Genomic DNA, 14499 nt, shown 5'->3' with positions numbered 1-14499 from the left:
ACCCCCGGATCAAGCCGGTGAGCATGTGCCCTGACCAAGGGATATGGACAGTTCTCGATGCCCCCCCCCACCCCCATCCCACCCCCGCACCCCCATCCCACCCCCGCACCCCCATCCCACCCCCGCACCCCCATCCCACCCCCGCACCCCCATCCCACCCCCGCACCCCCATCCCACCCCCGCACCCCCATCCCACCCCCGCACCCCCATCCCACCCCCGCACCCCCATCCCACCCCCGCACCCCCATCCCACCCCCACAACCCCCATCCCACCCCCACAACCCCCATCCCACCCCCACAACCCCCATCCCACCCCCACAACCCCCATCCCACCCCCACAACCCCCATCCCAACCCCACAACCCCCATCCCACTCCCACAACCCCCATCCCACTCCCACAACCCCCATCCCACTCCCACAACCCCCCCACCACCCCCAGATCAAGCCAGTGAGCGTGTGCCCTGACCAAGGGACATGGACAGTTCTCGATGCCCCCCCCACCCCCACCCCCGCATCAAGCCGGTGAGCGTGTGCCCTGACCAAGGGACATGGACAGTTCTCGATGCCCCCCCCCACCCCCACCCCCATCCCACTCCTACAACCCCCCCCCCCCCCCGGATCACTTCCACAGACCCTCGTCACCCTGTCGCCCCGCTCCACCTTTGCCCGAGCGACCGGAGGATTGGGACCCACGTGAGCCCATTTCTCCCCACCCTTCGCCCATCAGCGGCGACTCTCACCCTTCGCCCGCGCAGCCGAATCCCGGGGGGTTGGAACAAGGATGGAGGGTCGGGGACGAGCCCCTCCTCCCCCACCCCTCCCCTCCGCTGCCGGGGAGAGCCGACTCCCGGATCCTCGCTCCGCCTCGGGCTCCCAGAGCACGGAAGACGAATTAAACGAAGGCAGCGACACCCGGCACGGGATCGGGACCGGGACCGGAAGTTGCGCAACCGCCCCGGCTCGGCCTCGTCAGCGGAGGGACGGAGGGAGGGGGTGGGGAGGTCGGAGCGCCCGGTTTGTGTGCAGACCTCGCTGCTGAGAGGAGAGGAGCGTCCCGTAGCCTCCACGCCGCTGAGTGATTCCGGATATATGCCATGGCATTCCTCGCCCGACGTGCATGTGAGGCCCCAACTCTCCTTGTTCCCTTCAAGCCATCAGACCATTCATCTGCGCCGTCAACATCATGAAGAAGCAAGGCTGCGTGCTCCACCCCACTCCCGCCTCATCCTTGGCTGCCGGCTGGAAATGATGGGTCCAAACACAGGGCGGAGATCAAGAATCTCCTTCGGTGGTGCCCAAACAACAATCTCGCTCTCATTGTCGCCAAGACCGAGGAGCTTTTGGTGTTAACGACACACCAGGGTCTGTACTTTCACGTGGTGGAGGAATACTTCATCAAACTTCTACAGCTGCCCTGTGGAAAGTGGACTGACAGGTGGCAACACCGCCTGGTTTGGGGCTTTGAATGCACAGGAATGTAGGAGATTCCAAAAAGTAGCAAACCTCGCCAGGTCCATCACAGTTTCTAATCTCCCACCCACTTCGATTGAGGTGCAGCCTCAAGAAGGACGTCCAACACCCAGGTCACACGCTCTTTCACTGTTACCTTTGGGCAGAAGGTACAGAAGCTTGAAGGTCAGCACCTCTCCGTTCAAGAAAAGTTTCTTTTCAACAGGCACTCCAACCTTCCCTTGTTAAACTAATCGTGGGCTACTCCGACACCAGCAAAGAGTGCACAATTGCAAAAGACACGTTGTTTGTGACTGAAGATAACTGAAAATTTATTACTTTTTGCAATTATTGTCACCTATTAATTCAATTATGTGTATTTTTTTTAAAGCTAACTGCCTATTTAGTTGCAGCAAGTAAGAATTTTGGAGCTTTGTACTATATATAGTACAATATATATGTTAATAAATTCATTATCATTGACTTGCAATATGCAATTTTAAATGCATTTTGTTCCATTTGGACAAGACTAATCAAATCACCTGCGTTATATGCTGTTTACTGCGATCTTTATATCGCTTGGAGACAGCACTGCATGAATTCATTGCTTTTTCATCCATTGTTGCGTTAGTAATTACAAATAAAGGTAGGAGGAATTAGGGTAGATGGCTATCAGTATCCACTGACACTGGACAATGAAGATTGTGTTTCCTAAACACTTTTGGGTGCATTTTGCACTGATCAAGAAAATCACCTTAAAATTATCCTATCAAGTACCCTTTTTTTTTAGATATAATCTATTTTTGTGATTTCCTATCATATTTTACGTCTACTTGAAACATCCAAAACGATGAATTGCAACATGCCCTTGTAAATTCATTTTCTCCATTCGCACTTGGACGTCTTCCCTGCTGATCTCGGTGCGGTCAGTGACGAACAGGGTGAAAGGTTGCATGGAAAAACGGTACCATGGGAACTGGAATCCATCAATGCTGGCCGACTATTGTTGGGCACTGACATGAGAGACACCAGATGCAGAGTAAAAGTGAAAATCAGCATTTTTAGGTCCGATGAACTGATACAATGTGTCAGCATCATTGTGCAATTAAACATACTAAATTCAACAAAAGTTAATGTTTCTCCAACTTCTTACATGATTCAGCAACGAATCTTGAGTCACCCAAGTGACAGCTTACTTAAATGAAAATGATCTAATCATCCCTACTGTTTGTTGTCTGTTAGCTAAACCTCAATTTATTCTCATTAATGATCCTTGCTCTTATGAGCCCTTCTGCAAGAACCGTTTCCAATGCATTTCTGCTCAAAGCATTTTGAAATCCAAATATACAGAATCCCCTTTTATCTTTATCTCCTGCTGATTAAATTTGCAAAGAACCTCTATAAATTTGTTAAACACTCCTTTCCGAGAGGGACACGGATACTGCAAATGCTCGAATCTGGAATAAACTGCTGGAATAACTGAGCAGGTTAAACAGAATTAGTGGAGGCAAAAGGATGTTGAGACCATGTATCAGAGCTGAAAGTGTAATCTCCCCTTTGCACTAAGTCACAGTCCACGTGTAGAGTCTTGACTTGAAACGCCCTTTGCCTCCACAGCTTTTTGACCCACTCCGTTCTTTCTGCAATTCTCTTTCATATTATTGATACCAACTGATCAGGATTTTAATGATGAATCTTATTTGTTATCATTTTAAGTGTAGATGAAACATGCCTGCAGTTCCTCTTTCTGACTGAGGGACTCAGCAGCTCACGCCACTCACAGCGTCTGCACTTTTATGATTCACACCGCTCGGATTCATTGGACATTATCTTGGGAAATCAGGTTAAATATTTGGAAGAAGACAAATGTAATGTAGAAACGATTTGTTTCTTTTAGTTAGGCTCACCGGAGAACGAAAAAGGGAGATGTATTGACAGAAATTAGAGCGTTTTTAATCCCCTTGCAAAAGTTTCCATTGGCGACTCGTCAAAATCGATTTTTACATTGTTCCGATTTATTGACTTCTATCTTGAAAATATGTGTCCCAACTCAGTTTCGGCCATTCCAACCCATACATCCACGACCTCTTGAAAGCAGCTCCAAGTCCAAGTTTTGGCACCTTGGACTTCAGACTCTCCCGAGAGAAGAATTGTTGCATTTCGAAGTTGCCAACTTTTTTTTAACGTTTAACCTGATTTTGTTTAATTATTTCTGCCCAGTTGCTCAGCGGGATTCATCCACTCTCCCGCCAGCAGGCAGGGCGCCTGCGTGAGCCTTGGTCCCTGTTTCCCGGAAGCAGAAGGGCGAAGAAAGGATGGCAGAGGATTTGTGATGATGGGTGATTCCAACTGGTGAAGGAATATGAAACAGGTGAGAGTTTTGGGAGCGGCAGCCGCGATTGGGAAGGGTGTGAGTGTGGAGGCTGACGGAGAGCCAGGAAGAGCGGACTGGGTGTTCGGGTTGACCGCCAGCAGGACGCCGAGTCCGCACGGCTGAGAATTGTGTCCGGGCTCCAGCGAAGACAACGCGTGTGCGGGCTCAGTCATGGAACGAACGCCAGTCTGCGGTGGCTCAGGGCAGATGTCATCGTTATCCAGTGCCACAATGACCTGATGAAATTAATGACCAGACAGTCCCGCGGTTTCTTTGGAAGCTTAATTGCCTTTATCTTAAAGCAAATATCGGAATAAAGGTTGGAAATCACGGGACAAGGTTCCTGGAAAACAACTTGGAATTATATATATATATACCTAGTAACGGTGAGAACCCCCAATTTAACATTTGGGAGGTGCAGATTAAATCTGTTATACTGTTATTTAGAGAATGCAGTAAAAACAAGCATTGAGGCCAGTGAGCTTGATGCAAATGGGTGAAAAGTTGCGGGGGGGGCGGGGTGGTAGGGGATTCTCAGGGACTGGATCTACCACCATTTGGAGAGGCATGGACTGATTGGAGGGAGTTGGCAAGTTTGGACAAGTTAAAGAAGGCATTTGGCATGCATGCCCTAGTTGGGTGGTGTATCGAGTCCAAAAGCATAGGTGTGACCTCATTTAGAGCACTGTGTGTAGATTTTGTTGCCAAATTATAGGAAGGGCATCAAGAAACTGGAAGGGCTGGAGGGAGATTCACCTGGATGTTGCCAGGACTACTGGATTGAGATAGAGGAAGTGGTTAGATTAGCTGAGTCTTTACTTCCCAGAGCACAGGAGGCTGCCTGGAGGTCTTACAGAGGTTTATAAAATTCTGAGGGGCATGGATAAAAGCTCATAGTTCACCCCCCCTCCCCTAGCAGTAGATGATTCCAGAACCACTAGATTAAATGTGAGGGACAACCTTTCCACTTGGGCGGTCCTTGTGAGGAATGAGCTGCCAGAGGAAACTATAGAAGCAGCACAATTTTGACATTTAGAAGATTTTGGACAGACGTGGACAGGAGGGGCTTAGAGGGATTTGAACTAAAAGTAGGCAAATTGGACATCCAGAATGAGAACTTGGTCAGGTTGAATAGGTTGAATTGAACTGTGTTGACTTTGTGTTGTCATCATTACTTCAATCTTATTGAATAATTGTGGCCTTTCCAGATAATTGAACATTCCTTCTATAGTATTCCTGCAACTGCAAAGAATATTCAAGTTCATGTAGTGAATGGAAGTTAGCAACCTCTTCAAAGAAGTTGTTTAAATAAAAATGACACAATTATGTTGACGCAGAAACAACAGTGATCACGAAGAGCAAAAAAACAAAATAGTGGCCATGTATTTTCTCTGCTCTTTTTAAAAGAAATGGAGGGTGCCATTGATAAGGCTTCATTGCTTTGGGGAGGATTGAAACTATCTCTGGAGAAGATATTGAAGCAGAAGAAATTGATGTGCAGAGGAATATGACATTGTTATCAAGAAGAAAATAGCATATAAGATTTGAATTTTACATCATTGCGGTAAATCTGATCAGAGCATTAAACTAATGCTTTACTTTTTTTTGCAAACAATCTAGGCAATCTTACATCGGGGAATGATATCTTCCATCTTGACTGAGGCACCAAGTTCAGTTTTTACTGATTTAATCATATCCTTTGGGAACAATGGTGAAGTATTACCTGTGTTTGAATGACCTGAAGAGTTCATGGGACCAAGTATTTGCTGCATTCTGGCAGCGCTATCCAAACCCATACAGGTAAGTTCCATTTTTGAATTTCAAAAAAACTAAGAGATACTTGAAATTTTAAATGTTTAGTTTATTTACAGCACAGCCATTTAAACCTGTGCTGCTCCAAAATAACAACAAAAAGTACTGGAAACACTAAGCAAGTCTGACAACATCTGCAGACAGATAAACTGAGTTAACTGAGGATGTGAAAGCAAGAAAACAGGTTGATTTTAAATTGCAGAGAGTATGGGGAACAGATGGATAGGACAAAGCTAATAACTAATCAGTGAGGCTGGAGTTGCTGTGGTTATGAGCTAGGGATGAACTAGATCAACTTAATAAATAAATCAATGAGAAGAGAGCAAGCGAGCACCAGGAAGCTTGGACTGAACACAAGCACTTGGCAAAATGTCACCCAATCTATGTTTGTTTCTCCATTGAGGAGATCACGCTGTGAACATTGCATGCAATAAACTATCAGTTTCAAGGGTTTGTTTTCTCATTTGAATTGAGAATCAACCAAGACTAGATTGAGAATCTGAACCTCAGGCTTGAAACCAATGTAGTTTTGGCAGTGCTGTTGTAACGTTAATTTCTGATAGCCTTTGTGCATAAGGAACTGTTTAAAACCAGTTGGCACATTGGCAAGCTCTTTGGGGTGAATGTGTCTGATGGGGAAGGGGGGGGCACAGAAAGGAAAATAATTCTGCAACAGTGAGAGAATACTTCCTTTTAGGTTACACACTGTCAGTGCAAAGGACTACTGTTATCCATCTGATTCTCTTTTGTGGTTGGGGGGGAAGCATTCCACCACACAATAGAGTTTTCACATAATAGTGATGTTATGTGGATTTTTGAAGGAAAAGTAAATTCATTATTTGGGAAGTATTGCTGCAATCTTTGGGCAAATGCTTAATCTTTTCTGCTTCTTTGATATTCTACGATGAGAAATTGCATGAATGACTAATTAAACCAGTTAAATTTTAAGGAGGAAATGTTGGCCAGTGCTGTGGATCTAAAATAATATCTAAACTGATAGTCTTGCTTTTGTAGAAGAAAGTCATAATTTAAAGTTTTCAAGGTGGAATATTCAGATGATGAACTTAAAATTGAAGTCTAACCAACTAACCATTCAATATTTCTTCCTGCCTTAGCAAACATGTACTTACAGAGGATGTCATTCATCGAGAGGTAACACCTGACAGGGTGATTTCCCGAAGACTTCTCACCAAGACAAGCATCGTCCCTCGGTGGGCAGAGAGATTATTTCCGACTAATGTAGCCCACTCTGCCTTTGTTCTAGAAGATTCAGTGGTGGATTTAGAACACAAAACTCTGACCACATTTACCCAGAACATCAATCATTCACGGCTTATGGTATGTCATAGCTTTACACTTTTCTATGTAGATTGAGATTGATCTTTCTTCTGTGGCTTTCCTTAGCAATTATTCCTCAGTGGAATATATATTATGCATCCCTTGTTCATTTTGTTTCTAGCATCAGGTGGTTTGGAAAGACTCCCAGACCCTCTTCCAACATATGAACACTTGTAGCTTGTTTGCCTCAAGCCTTGAATACTCTGTACTTGGTGGTCGTCAGTGCACAGTGGTATATTGGCACCTTACAAGCTTCAGTAGTCAGTATTTCAGAGAGAGCAGCTGTGTATGTGAAAGTTGTGTTATGAGCTTTTACTGTACAGTATATCGAAACTATTATGTCAAATTTAATCAAAATATGCTTGGTCATATGTTGGTCATCGAGCATGAACTTTATAAAGTGTCAAAGTTCAGATTTATTGTCAGAGTATATCTATGACATCATATACAACCCTGAGATTCTTTTTCCTGTGGGCGAGGCAGAATTACAGGTGCCTAACCTTTTATTTACAGAGTATTCAAGGCTTGAGGCAAACGCCTCACACAAGCTACAAGTGCTTGTATGTTGGGGGAGGGTCTGAAAGTCTTTCCAACCACCTGGTGCTAGAAACAAAATGAACAAGGGATGCATAATGTATATCTCCATATATTCCGAAAACCAGCAACTCCAAAAACGGCACTTTTTTTGGTAGATTACATTCTGCTCATCAAAGATGAAGTTTGGCACCAAACATGACCTGACACAAACTTAGCTCAACTCCCGTGTATCCCGTTGCATTCCACTACTTTATAAGCACCTCCGAACAGCCTATACTGCTGCCTGTCCAGCATTGTGGTGCTTTCAATTGGCCCAGCAGTGGCTCAATGGCCATCGTCACTACCCATAATCCCCCATGCAACTTAAAATGCTGTACCAGCACAGGGGAACTGAGAAGGGGGCCATTCTCCTGGTGCTGGTACAGCAGGGAACGGGAGGACAGAGAGAGACGGCATTGTGACTCGGTAGGGAGAGAGACTGCAGTGCGACTCAGGTAGCAGTTTCGGTACTAGTGCTCTATGCGTCCTTTCAATCTCTATTTCTTCATGTGAATCCGTCGTTCCCAGCACCTTCAGGATCCATCCTTTTATAAATTCCTTCATATCTGACCCTTCTTTGCCTTCTTTCAGGCCCACTATTTTTATGGCCTACTGTAGTTTTTCAATACGTCAATTTTTTGTGACAATAAATCTTGTGTCTCTTTAATTTTTTTATTGCTCTCTTCCAACTTCCCTCTTAAATCATTCATCTCCATTTCTACAGCAGCTTCTCGTTCCTCCTTTTCTACTCTTTTCCCTATTTCAGTCATGACCAACTCTAAACTTTGCATTCTGTCTTCAGCTCTTTTCATTTTTCTTTTGATTGAACTAAATAGCCATTCTTTTAATGACCTCATTTGTTCTTCGAAAAAGGCTTTATCTAAACTTTGTCCTTCTATTTTACCTTCTTCTTTCCTTTGAAATTCTTGGTCTTCTTCCTCTTCTTCTGTGTTTGTATCTATGTCTGTGTCATCTTCTCTGTATCTGTGTATCTTCATCCTTCTCTGGTGAGCTGCTTCTGTATCCTTGCTGGGCCTCCAGCTGCTGTGTCTCCTGTTGTTGGGCCTCCTGCTGCAGGTCGATCTGTTGTTGGGCCTCCTGCTGCTGATCGACCCACCGCTGGGCCCCCTGCTGCAGGCCTCTTGCCACAGGTCGTCGCCCTGCCGATCGCCCTGTTGCCGCTCACCCTCTTCCAGCCCTTCATTCTCTTTCTCACCACTCTTTTTTTCTTGCTTCCCCTAGCTGAACGCCTCGATACTGGGCGTCTCTCAGCTGGCCACTCCGCAGCTGGCCATTCCGCAGCTGAGTCCCCTTCCACCGCCGTTAACCTTTTATTTTACTTGCGCATGCGCAAAGAGTTGCACCTCTTCTTGGCTCTGAGAGCCATTCCTTGAAGTCCACTGGTTGGGAGGATACCGCTCCTCTGGGGATTCACCAACACCAGAGATCGGCCACTACTCCGTCACGTGATTCCTCCATTTGTAAAACCATGTTAAACCTGTTTGCTGAGTTAAGCCTAATTTTTTTTAAAGTGAAAAATAATTAAATCTATATCTAATTGACCTCCTCCTTCTAATCAAGGTTACCTTATTATAATAAATAAAACAAAAATGGTGATCCTCAGCCATTGGACAGTGAATCTCCGGTGCACATGATAATTCTTTATTCTTCTAATTTAATACAATTCTAAGAATGGGCCCCATAACTTTATAAATTGAAACTTTCTATCTTTAATATTATATCTAATTTTCTCCAAATTTAAATAGGATTTTACATCAAATAACTCCTAACCCTAATGTGTATGAGTAGGGGATGAATCATCTTTCCATTTCAGTAAGATTGCTCGTCTGGCTATCAACACGGTAAAATTGAAAATGTTTTCATGAGATGCAGACATAGGTTTATCTGGGTCATGAGGAAAACCAAACAGTGCAATTAAAGGTTCTAATTAATCTTAAGAATCTTTGATAAAGATTGGAAAATGTCTTTCCAGAATCTCTCTAAATTTAGACACTCCCAAAACATATGGATCAGAGAAGCTTCAAAAATTTTACATTTCTCACATAGTGGATCAATATCTGCATAAAAATGAGATAATTTAAGTTTGGACATAATGAGTTCTGTGCACCACCAAAAATTGTAATAAGCAATGCCTTGCACAAAATAAGGAATCATTAATCAAGCTGAGAGTAGAGACCCCACCTTCATCTGAAAATGTTATGTTCAAATCTCATTCCCCATCGCTCTAGAAACCCAGCCATGGAGACTGATTTTAAATCCAATAAATTATTATAAATACATGATACCAATCCACCATGAAAATAAAATAGATCAAGAATAATAGTATTTGAAAATCGTAAGAAATCAGAAAGCTTAGACTGAACAAAATGTCTAATTTATAAATATCTAAAACAAATGTCTGTTAGAAAGATTAAATTTGGCTGATAATTCCAAAGAGGCAAAATGATCTCATATAAAGAGATCGTTAAAACTTTTGATGCCTAATCTATGCCATTCCTTGAAACCTGCATCCAGCAAGGATGGCTGATAAAGATAGTTATCTGTAATAGGACTAGCCAAGGAAAAACTATTAAGCCCAAAGAATTTCCTAAATTGAACCCATTATTCTCAACTTATTTCTCATTAATGGATTATGTAGAGAAGGAAAATGGTAAAATGATCTTAAAATTGCCGACATAGAAGTTTTTTTTTGAGAACTGCTGTTCCATTTCTACCCAGAAAGGGTGATTTTCTGCCTTATCCAAATGTATAATAAAAGTAAATTACATATGTTAATCTCCCAATAGTAAAATCTAAAGTCTGGAAGTGATAGTCCTCCATTCCTTGAAGATAGGCTTTGTTTATACGTGGTTTCTTCCCCTGCCATTTCTAAGTAGAAATAATTAATTTAGCAAACTGAAAAAAAGATTGGGAATAAAAATTGGTAATGCTTGAAAGAGATACAGAAATTTAGATATAATATTGATTTAATTGAATTAATATGACCCATCATTATAATAGATAAGGGTGACCAACCCAATAATGATAATTTAATCTTATTGGGAAATAACAAAAAAATTCTCTTTGACTAAATTTTTGTAACTTTTGGTAATTGTAACCCATAAATATTGGAATTGATCTTTCACTGTTTTAAACAGAAAATTGGAATAGCCATCAAAGGCATTTTTTGAGGGTAAAAGTTCACCCTTGTGTTAATTTAATTTATAACCTAAAAACTGGTTAAATTGATTAAACAAAATTAAAATTTTTGGTGTAGAAACTTCAGGATTTGAAATAAAAAGCCATGTCACCTGCAAACTTTATGTTCAATTCCTCCTCTAATTATACCTTTAAATTCTCTACACTGTTGAAGAGGAACAGCTAATAGTTCTAGTACTATATAAAAAAGCAAAGGACTTAATGGGCAACCTTGCTTTGGAGCGAATCAATGCCATAGGGCATGAATACAGTAATTTAATCCATTTTAATAAAAACTGGACCAAAATTAACATTTCCTAATATAGCAGATAAATATTCCCATTCCACCCATTCAAATGCTTTTTCAGCATCTCTTGAGAGAACACATTCTATCGATGCAGTCGAGGGTAGATATAAAATATTCAATAATCGATGTATATTATAGTAAGGATAATGATTTTTAATAAAACCAGTTTGGTCTGAGTCTATAATAATTGGTAAAATATTTTCTAATATATGTGTAAAACCTTAGATAGAACGAGATAGGTCTATAAGATGTACATTCTGTTGGCTCTTTCCTTTTTTTTAGAATAAGAGTTGTATGCCTCATTAAATGAGTCATCCAATACCAAGCTTAAATGGGTGTTTTTTATTCTTGACTGAGGACAGGACTGAACCTACTGCAGGGGATTTGACAGCTGCTAGGTGCTGTGGTAGCTCTGGGCTACCACTAGGGAATTTTGACAGCTGTCGAAGCACGGGGACCATGCGCTGGAAGTCAGAGGGCTCATAAGAGAGTGAGCCTGCGGCTGTTAACCTCTCTCCAACTATGGGGAGAGCTGGAGGCATGCTCTGGGCAGTTTAAAAATCCCAGGGCATTGGTTTTGGAGAGGTTAGTCATTCAGTTGGACAGCAGTCAGTTGGTCTGACTGTGCATGCTCACCCGGCAGTTTCAGCAAGCCACACACTGATTTGCTTTGTTCATGGTGCTAACACTGCCATCTGGAGCTATATGTCAGTGTGCTCACCCAGTATTTCAGTGGAAAAAGGTAGATTGAGCTATTTTGTCCTGACAGCAGTTTGGAGAACTCTGATACCCAGAGTGTGTGGGACTGACCATTGCCTCTCCTGTCCGCTTTCAAGAGGAAAACTTCGTGTGACAGGAGTCACGAGACCACTCAAGCCAGGGTGTCTAAAGGAGAAGACTTGTTAACCCTAAAGAAGGTCATTTGTTAACCCTAAAGAGGGCTTTGAAAGGCTCATGTGACAGAAGATAATTTGTTAACCCTAGAAAGGGCTTTGGAGGAGTGAACCTCATGTGGTGACCAGGAGGTTACTGTGAAATTCCCAGGTGAAGAAAGCAAAGGTGGTTGTTACCACATACGAACCTCAAGGCAGGCTAGAGTTCCCATGACAGGGTTGAAAGTCAATGGGGACCATGGTCATCTGGATATAGCCTCAAAATGAAAGACCAGTGGGCAAGGAAATAAATAATCACAACCATGGAGACCAGATCAATGAGATGTTCCTTCTTGACATGACTGACTTGGGGGTTTTGTTTTGGGAATTTTGATGATTTTTCGGGGCATTTCAGCTTGATTTGTAATGGTCTGGGTTTTTTTCCACATATGCCATATATCATGATATATGCCATGATATAATAAATCATATCTGTTGTTTATATAGGGTTGCCATTAATGCTGGCATTTGGGTGTTAAGTTTATTGGGTTAATTCTATTATTGTTAGTGTGTTAATAAATTTTGTGTTAAACCTAACCCCCGATTGCTGCTGGGGAGTGCAACATGGGGTGCAAGCTGTTTGGAGAAGAATTTATAAAATTCAACAGGAAAACCATCTAGTCCTGGAGATTTACCAGACTGTAATGAGGAAATAGCCACAGCTATATCCTCCTGAGAAATAGGTTTCTCCAAACTTTCACGTCTGTCTTGGGGAAGTACAGGTAAATTCAACCGATCTTGGAATCCTGACATTGAAGCATAAATCATTATTAAATTTAGCGGTATAAAGGTTAGAGTAAAATTCTCTAAAAGTCTCATTGATTTTAAAATAATCTGTTGACATATTACCATCATTCATACAAATCATACTTTTTTATTCTTAGCAGAAATTCCTTTTTATTGTTCAGCTAGTAATTTAATAGATTTTTTCCCCCCATGGCGATAAAAAGGCTTCTATTTCTTAACAGTTGCTGTTCAATTGGATGAATAGAGAGAAGATCAAATTTAGTTTTAAGTTCTACTCTTCACATATAATTCTGGATTTTAATTTTGAAAAAATTGTAAATCAATTTGTTGAGTATAATTAATTAAATCTGACCTTTCCTTGATGTTTTTTTTCTCTTGATATTAGCCATGTGTGAAATAATTTGTCCTCTTAAATACACTTTCATTGTATCCCAAACAATCAAGTTGGAAATCATTGGGGAGGAATTAGTAAAAAAGAAAAACTGTATTGGTTCTCCATAAAATCTAAGAATTCTCTATTGGCAAGAAGAGTAATATTAAATCTCCATTGCTTTTTAGTAATAGAAATATTTTAAAAAAGCACCTAACATATGTAATACCAAAATTAGATAGAAGGGAATGTATTACACCTGCAGATTTGGAAAGGGACACAATTCTAGAAGAAGAACTGTATAGAGTCGTATCCAAACAATAGTTAAAATCACCTCCCAAAATCAATCAATATTGATTTAAACCTGGTAAAACTGACAAGAATTTTTTAAAAAAAATGCTGGTTCATCTATGTTTTGGGTGTAAACATTGGCTAATACTAACAGTCTATTATCTAATTTGCCTGTTAAAATAATGAAACATACTTGTTTATCTAAAATACTGTTATAAAGAACAAATGGGATATTTTCATTTATTAATATCAAGACTCCTCTAACTCGAGCCACAGAACAAGAATGAAAATATTGTGTACTAGCATTTCCACTGGAACTGGGTACCTAATCTTGTTTCCATGCATCTTGTTATATTTATTTCAAGCAATTCTTTAATTCTCTAATACAGGTAGCATGATAAAATCTGGTGCATTAATTAGCTCTACTGGTGAAATATATCAAATACAATTTCTTACATATGATATCATGAGAAAGCCTCATTGTATCTTTTCTACTTTGATATCTCTCCTAAAATCCCCAAAATCGAACATATCAGATCAGTTACCACCTTACTATTCTGCTTTATGGATTATGATCAGCAGGAATAAATATGAAGTAAGCAGAGTCTGGGTTAAATTTAAAATTTGACTGGTGGCAGTGAAGGCCAGAGTAAATTGTAATTCAGATTGCAGAAGTGTAACAAAATAGGACAAGCATTAGATAAAAACGATGGGGGACTGTAATGGATCTGTGTTAATATTAATAGTCAGGTTAATATTAAACTATATATCATATAAAAATAGGTTAGTAAAGTAAGGTATAGGGTTAAATATAGTGGGTTAGTTTGTGGGCTGGATACAGGGTCACACGCTGGTCACAGCACATTTATAGAGAACCATTGTACTCAGAGAAAGTTCATTCTCTGAGTCCATGCGTCTAGAAAGGCAGAGCTAATGGAACTGAAGTGATTTTTAACTGATTCAAAACAATGGAGTGTTTGCTTTATTAAAAACTGAAGTATTCAAGTTCTTCACAAGAAGAAGTGCTGAAGTAGGCCATCTGTTTAAACAAAAACAGGTTTTTGTTTATGGTTATCAGATTTTCCTGAACAAATCACTTAAGGTA

General features: G+C 41.3%; 2 protein-coding genes across 4 annotated transcripts in view; one reads left to right on the top strand and one right to left on the bottom strand.

The window, feature by feature from the left end:
* Nucleotides 1-1049, bottom strand: part of rab24 (RAB24, member RAS oncogene family) — a 31971-nt gene extending 30922 nt beyond the window's left edge. Inside the window, exon 1 of one of the 2 annotated variants that reach the window (XM_069898919.1) lies at nt 1029-1049. The gene's annotated coding sequence lies outside the window, so the exon portion shown is untranslated. Of the gene's footprint in view, nt 1-740; nt 947-1028 lie in introns of those variants that run through there. The other variant, XM_069898916.1, reaches the window with a different exon arrangement.
* Nucleotides 772-14499, top strand: part of LOC138743476 (PRELI domain-containing protein 1, mitochondrial-like) — a 36179-nt gene continuing 22451 nt past the window's right edge. The window contains exons 1-4 of one of the 2 annotated variants that reach the window (XM_069898914.1): nt 772-1635; nt 3670-3820; nt 5444-5623; nt 6751-6973. In XM_069898914.1, the coding sequence (XP_069755015.1) occupies nt 5532-5623; nt 6751-6973 (315 nt within the window). In that variant the 5' untranslated portion in view covers nt 772-1635; nt 3670-3820; nt 5444-5531. Of the gene's footprint in view, nt 1636-3669; nt 3821-5443; nt 5624-6750; nt 6974-14499 lie in introns of those variants that run through there. The other variant, XM_069898915.1, reaches the window with a different exon arrangement.

The sequence above is a fragment of the Narcine bancroftii genome, chromosome 9 (genome assembly GCF_036971445.1).
Source record: "Narcine bancroftii isolate sNarBan1 chromosome 9, sNarBan1.hap1, whole genome shotgun sequence".
NCBI lineage: Eukaryota > Metazoa > Chordata > Chondrichthyes > Torpediniformes > Narcinidae > Narcine > Narcine bancroftii.
Note: the sequence above shows the minus strand (reverse complement) of the source record. Positions and strands in the feature narration are given on the sequence as shown.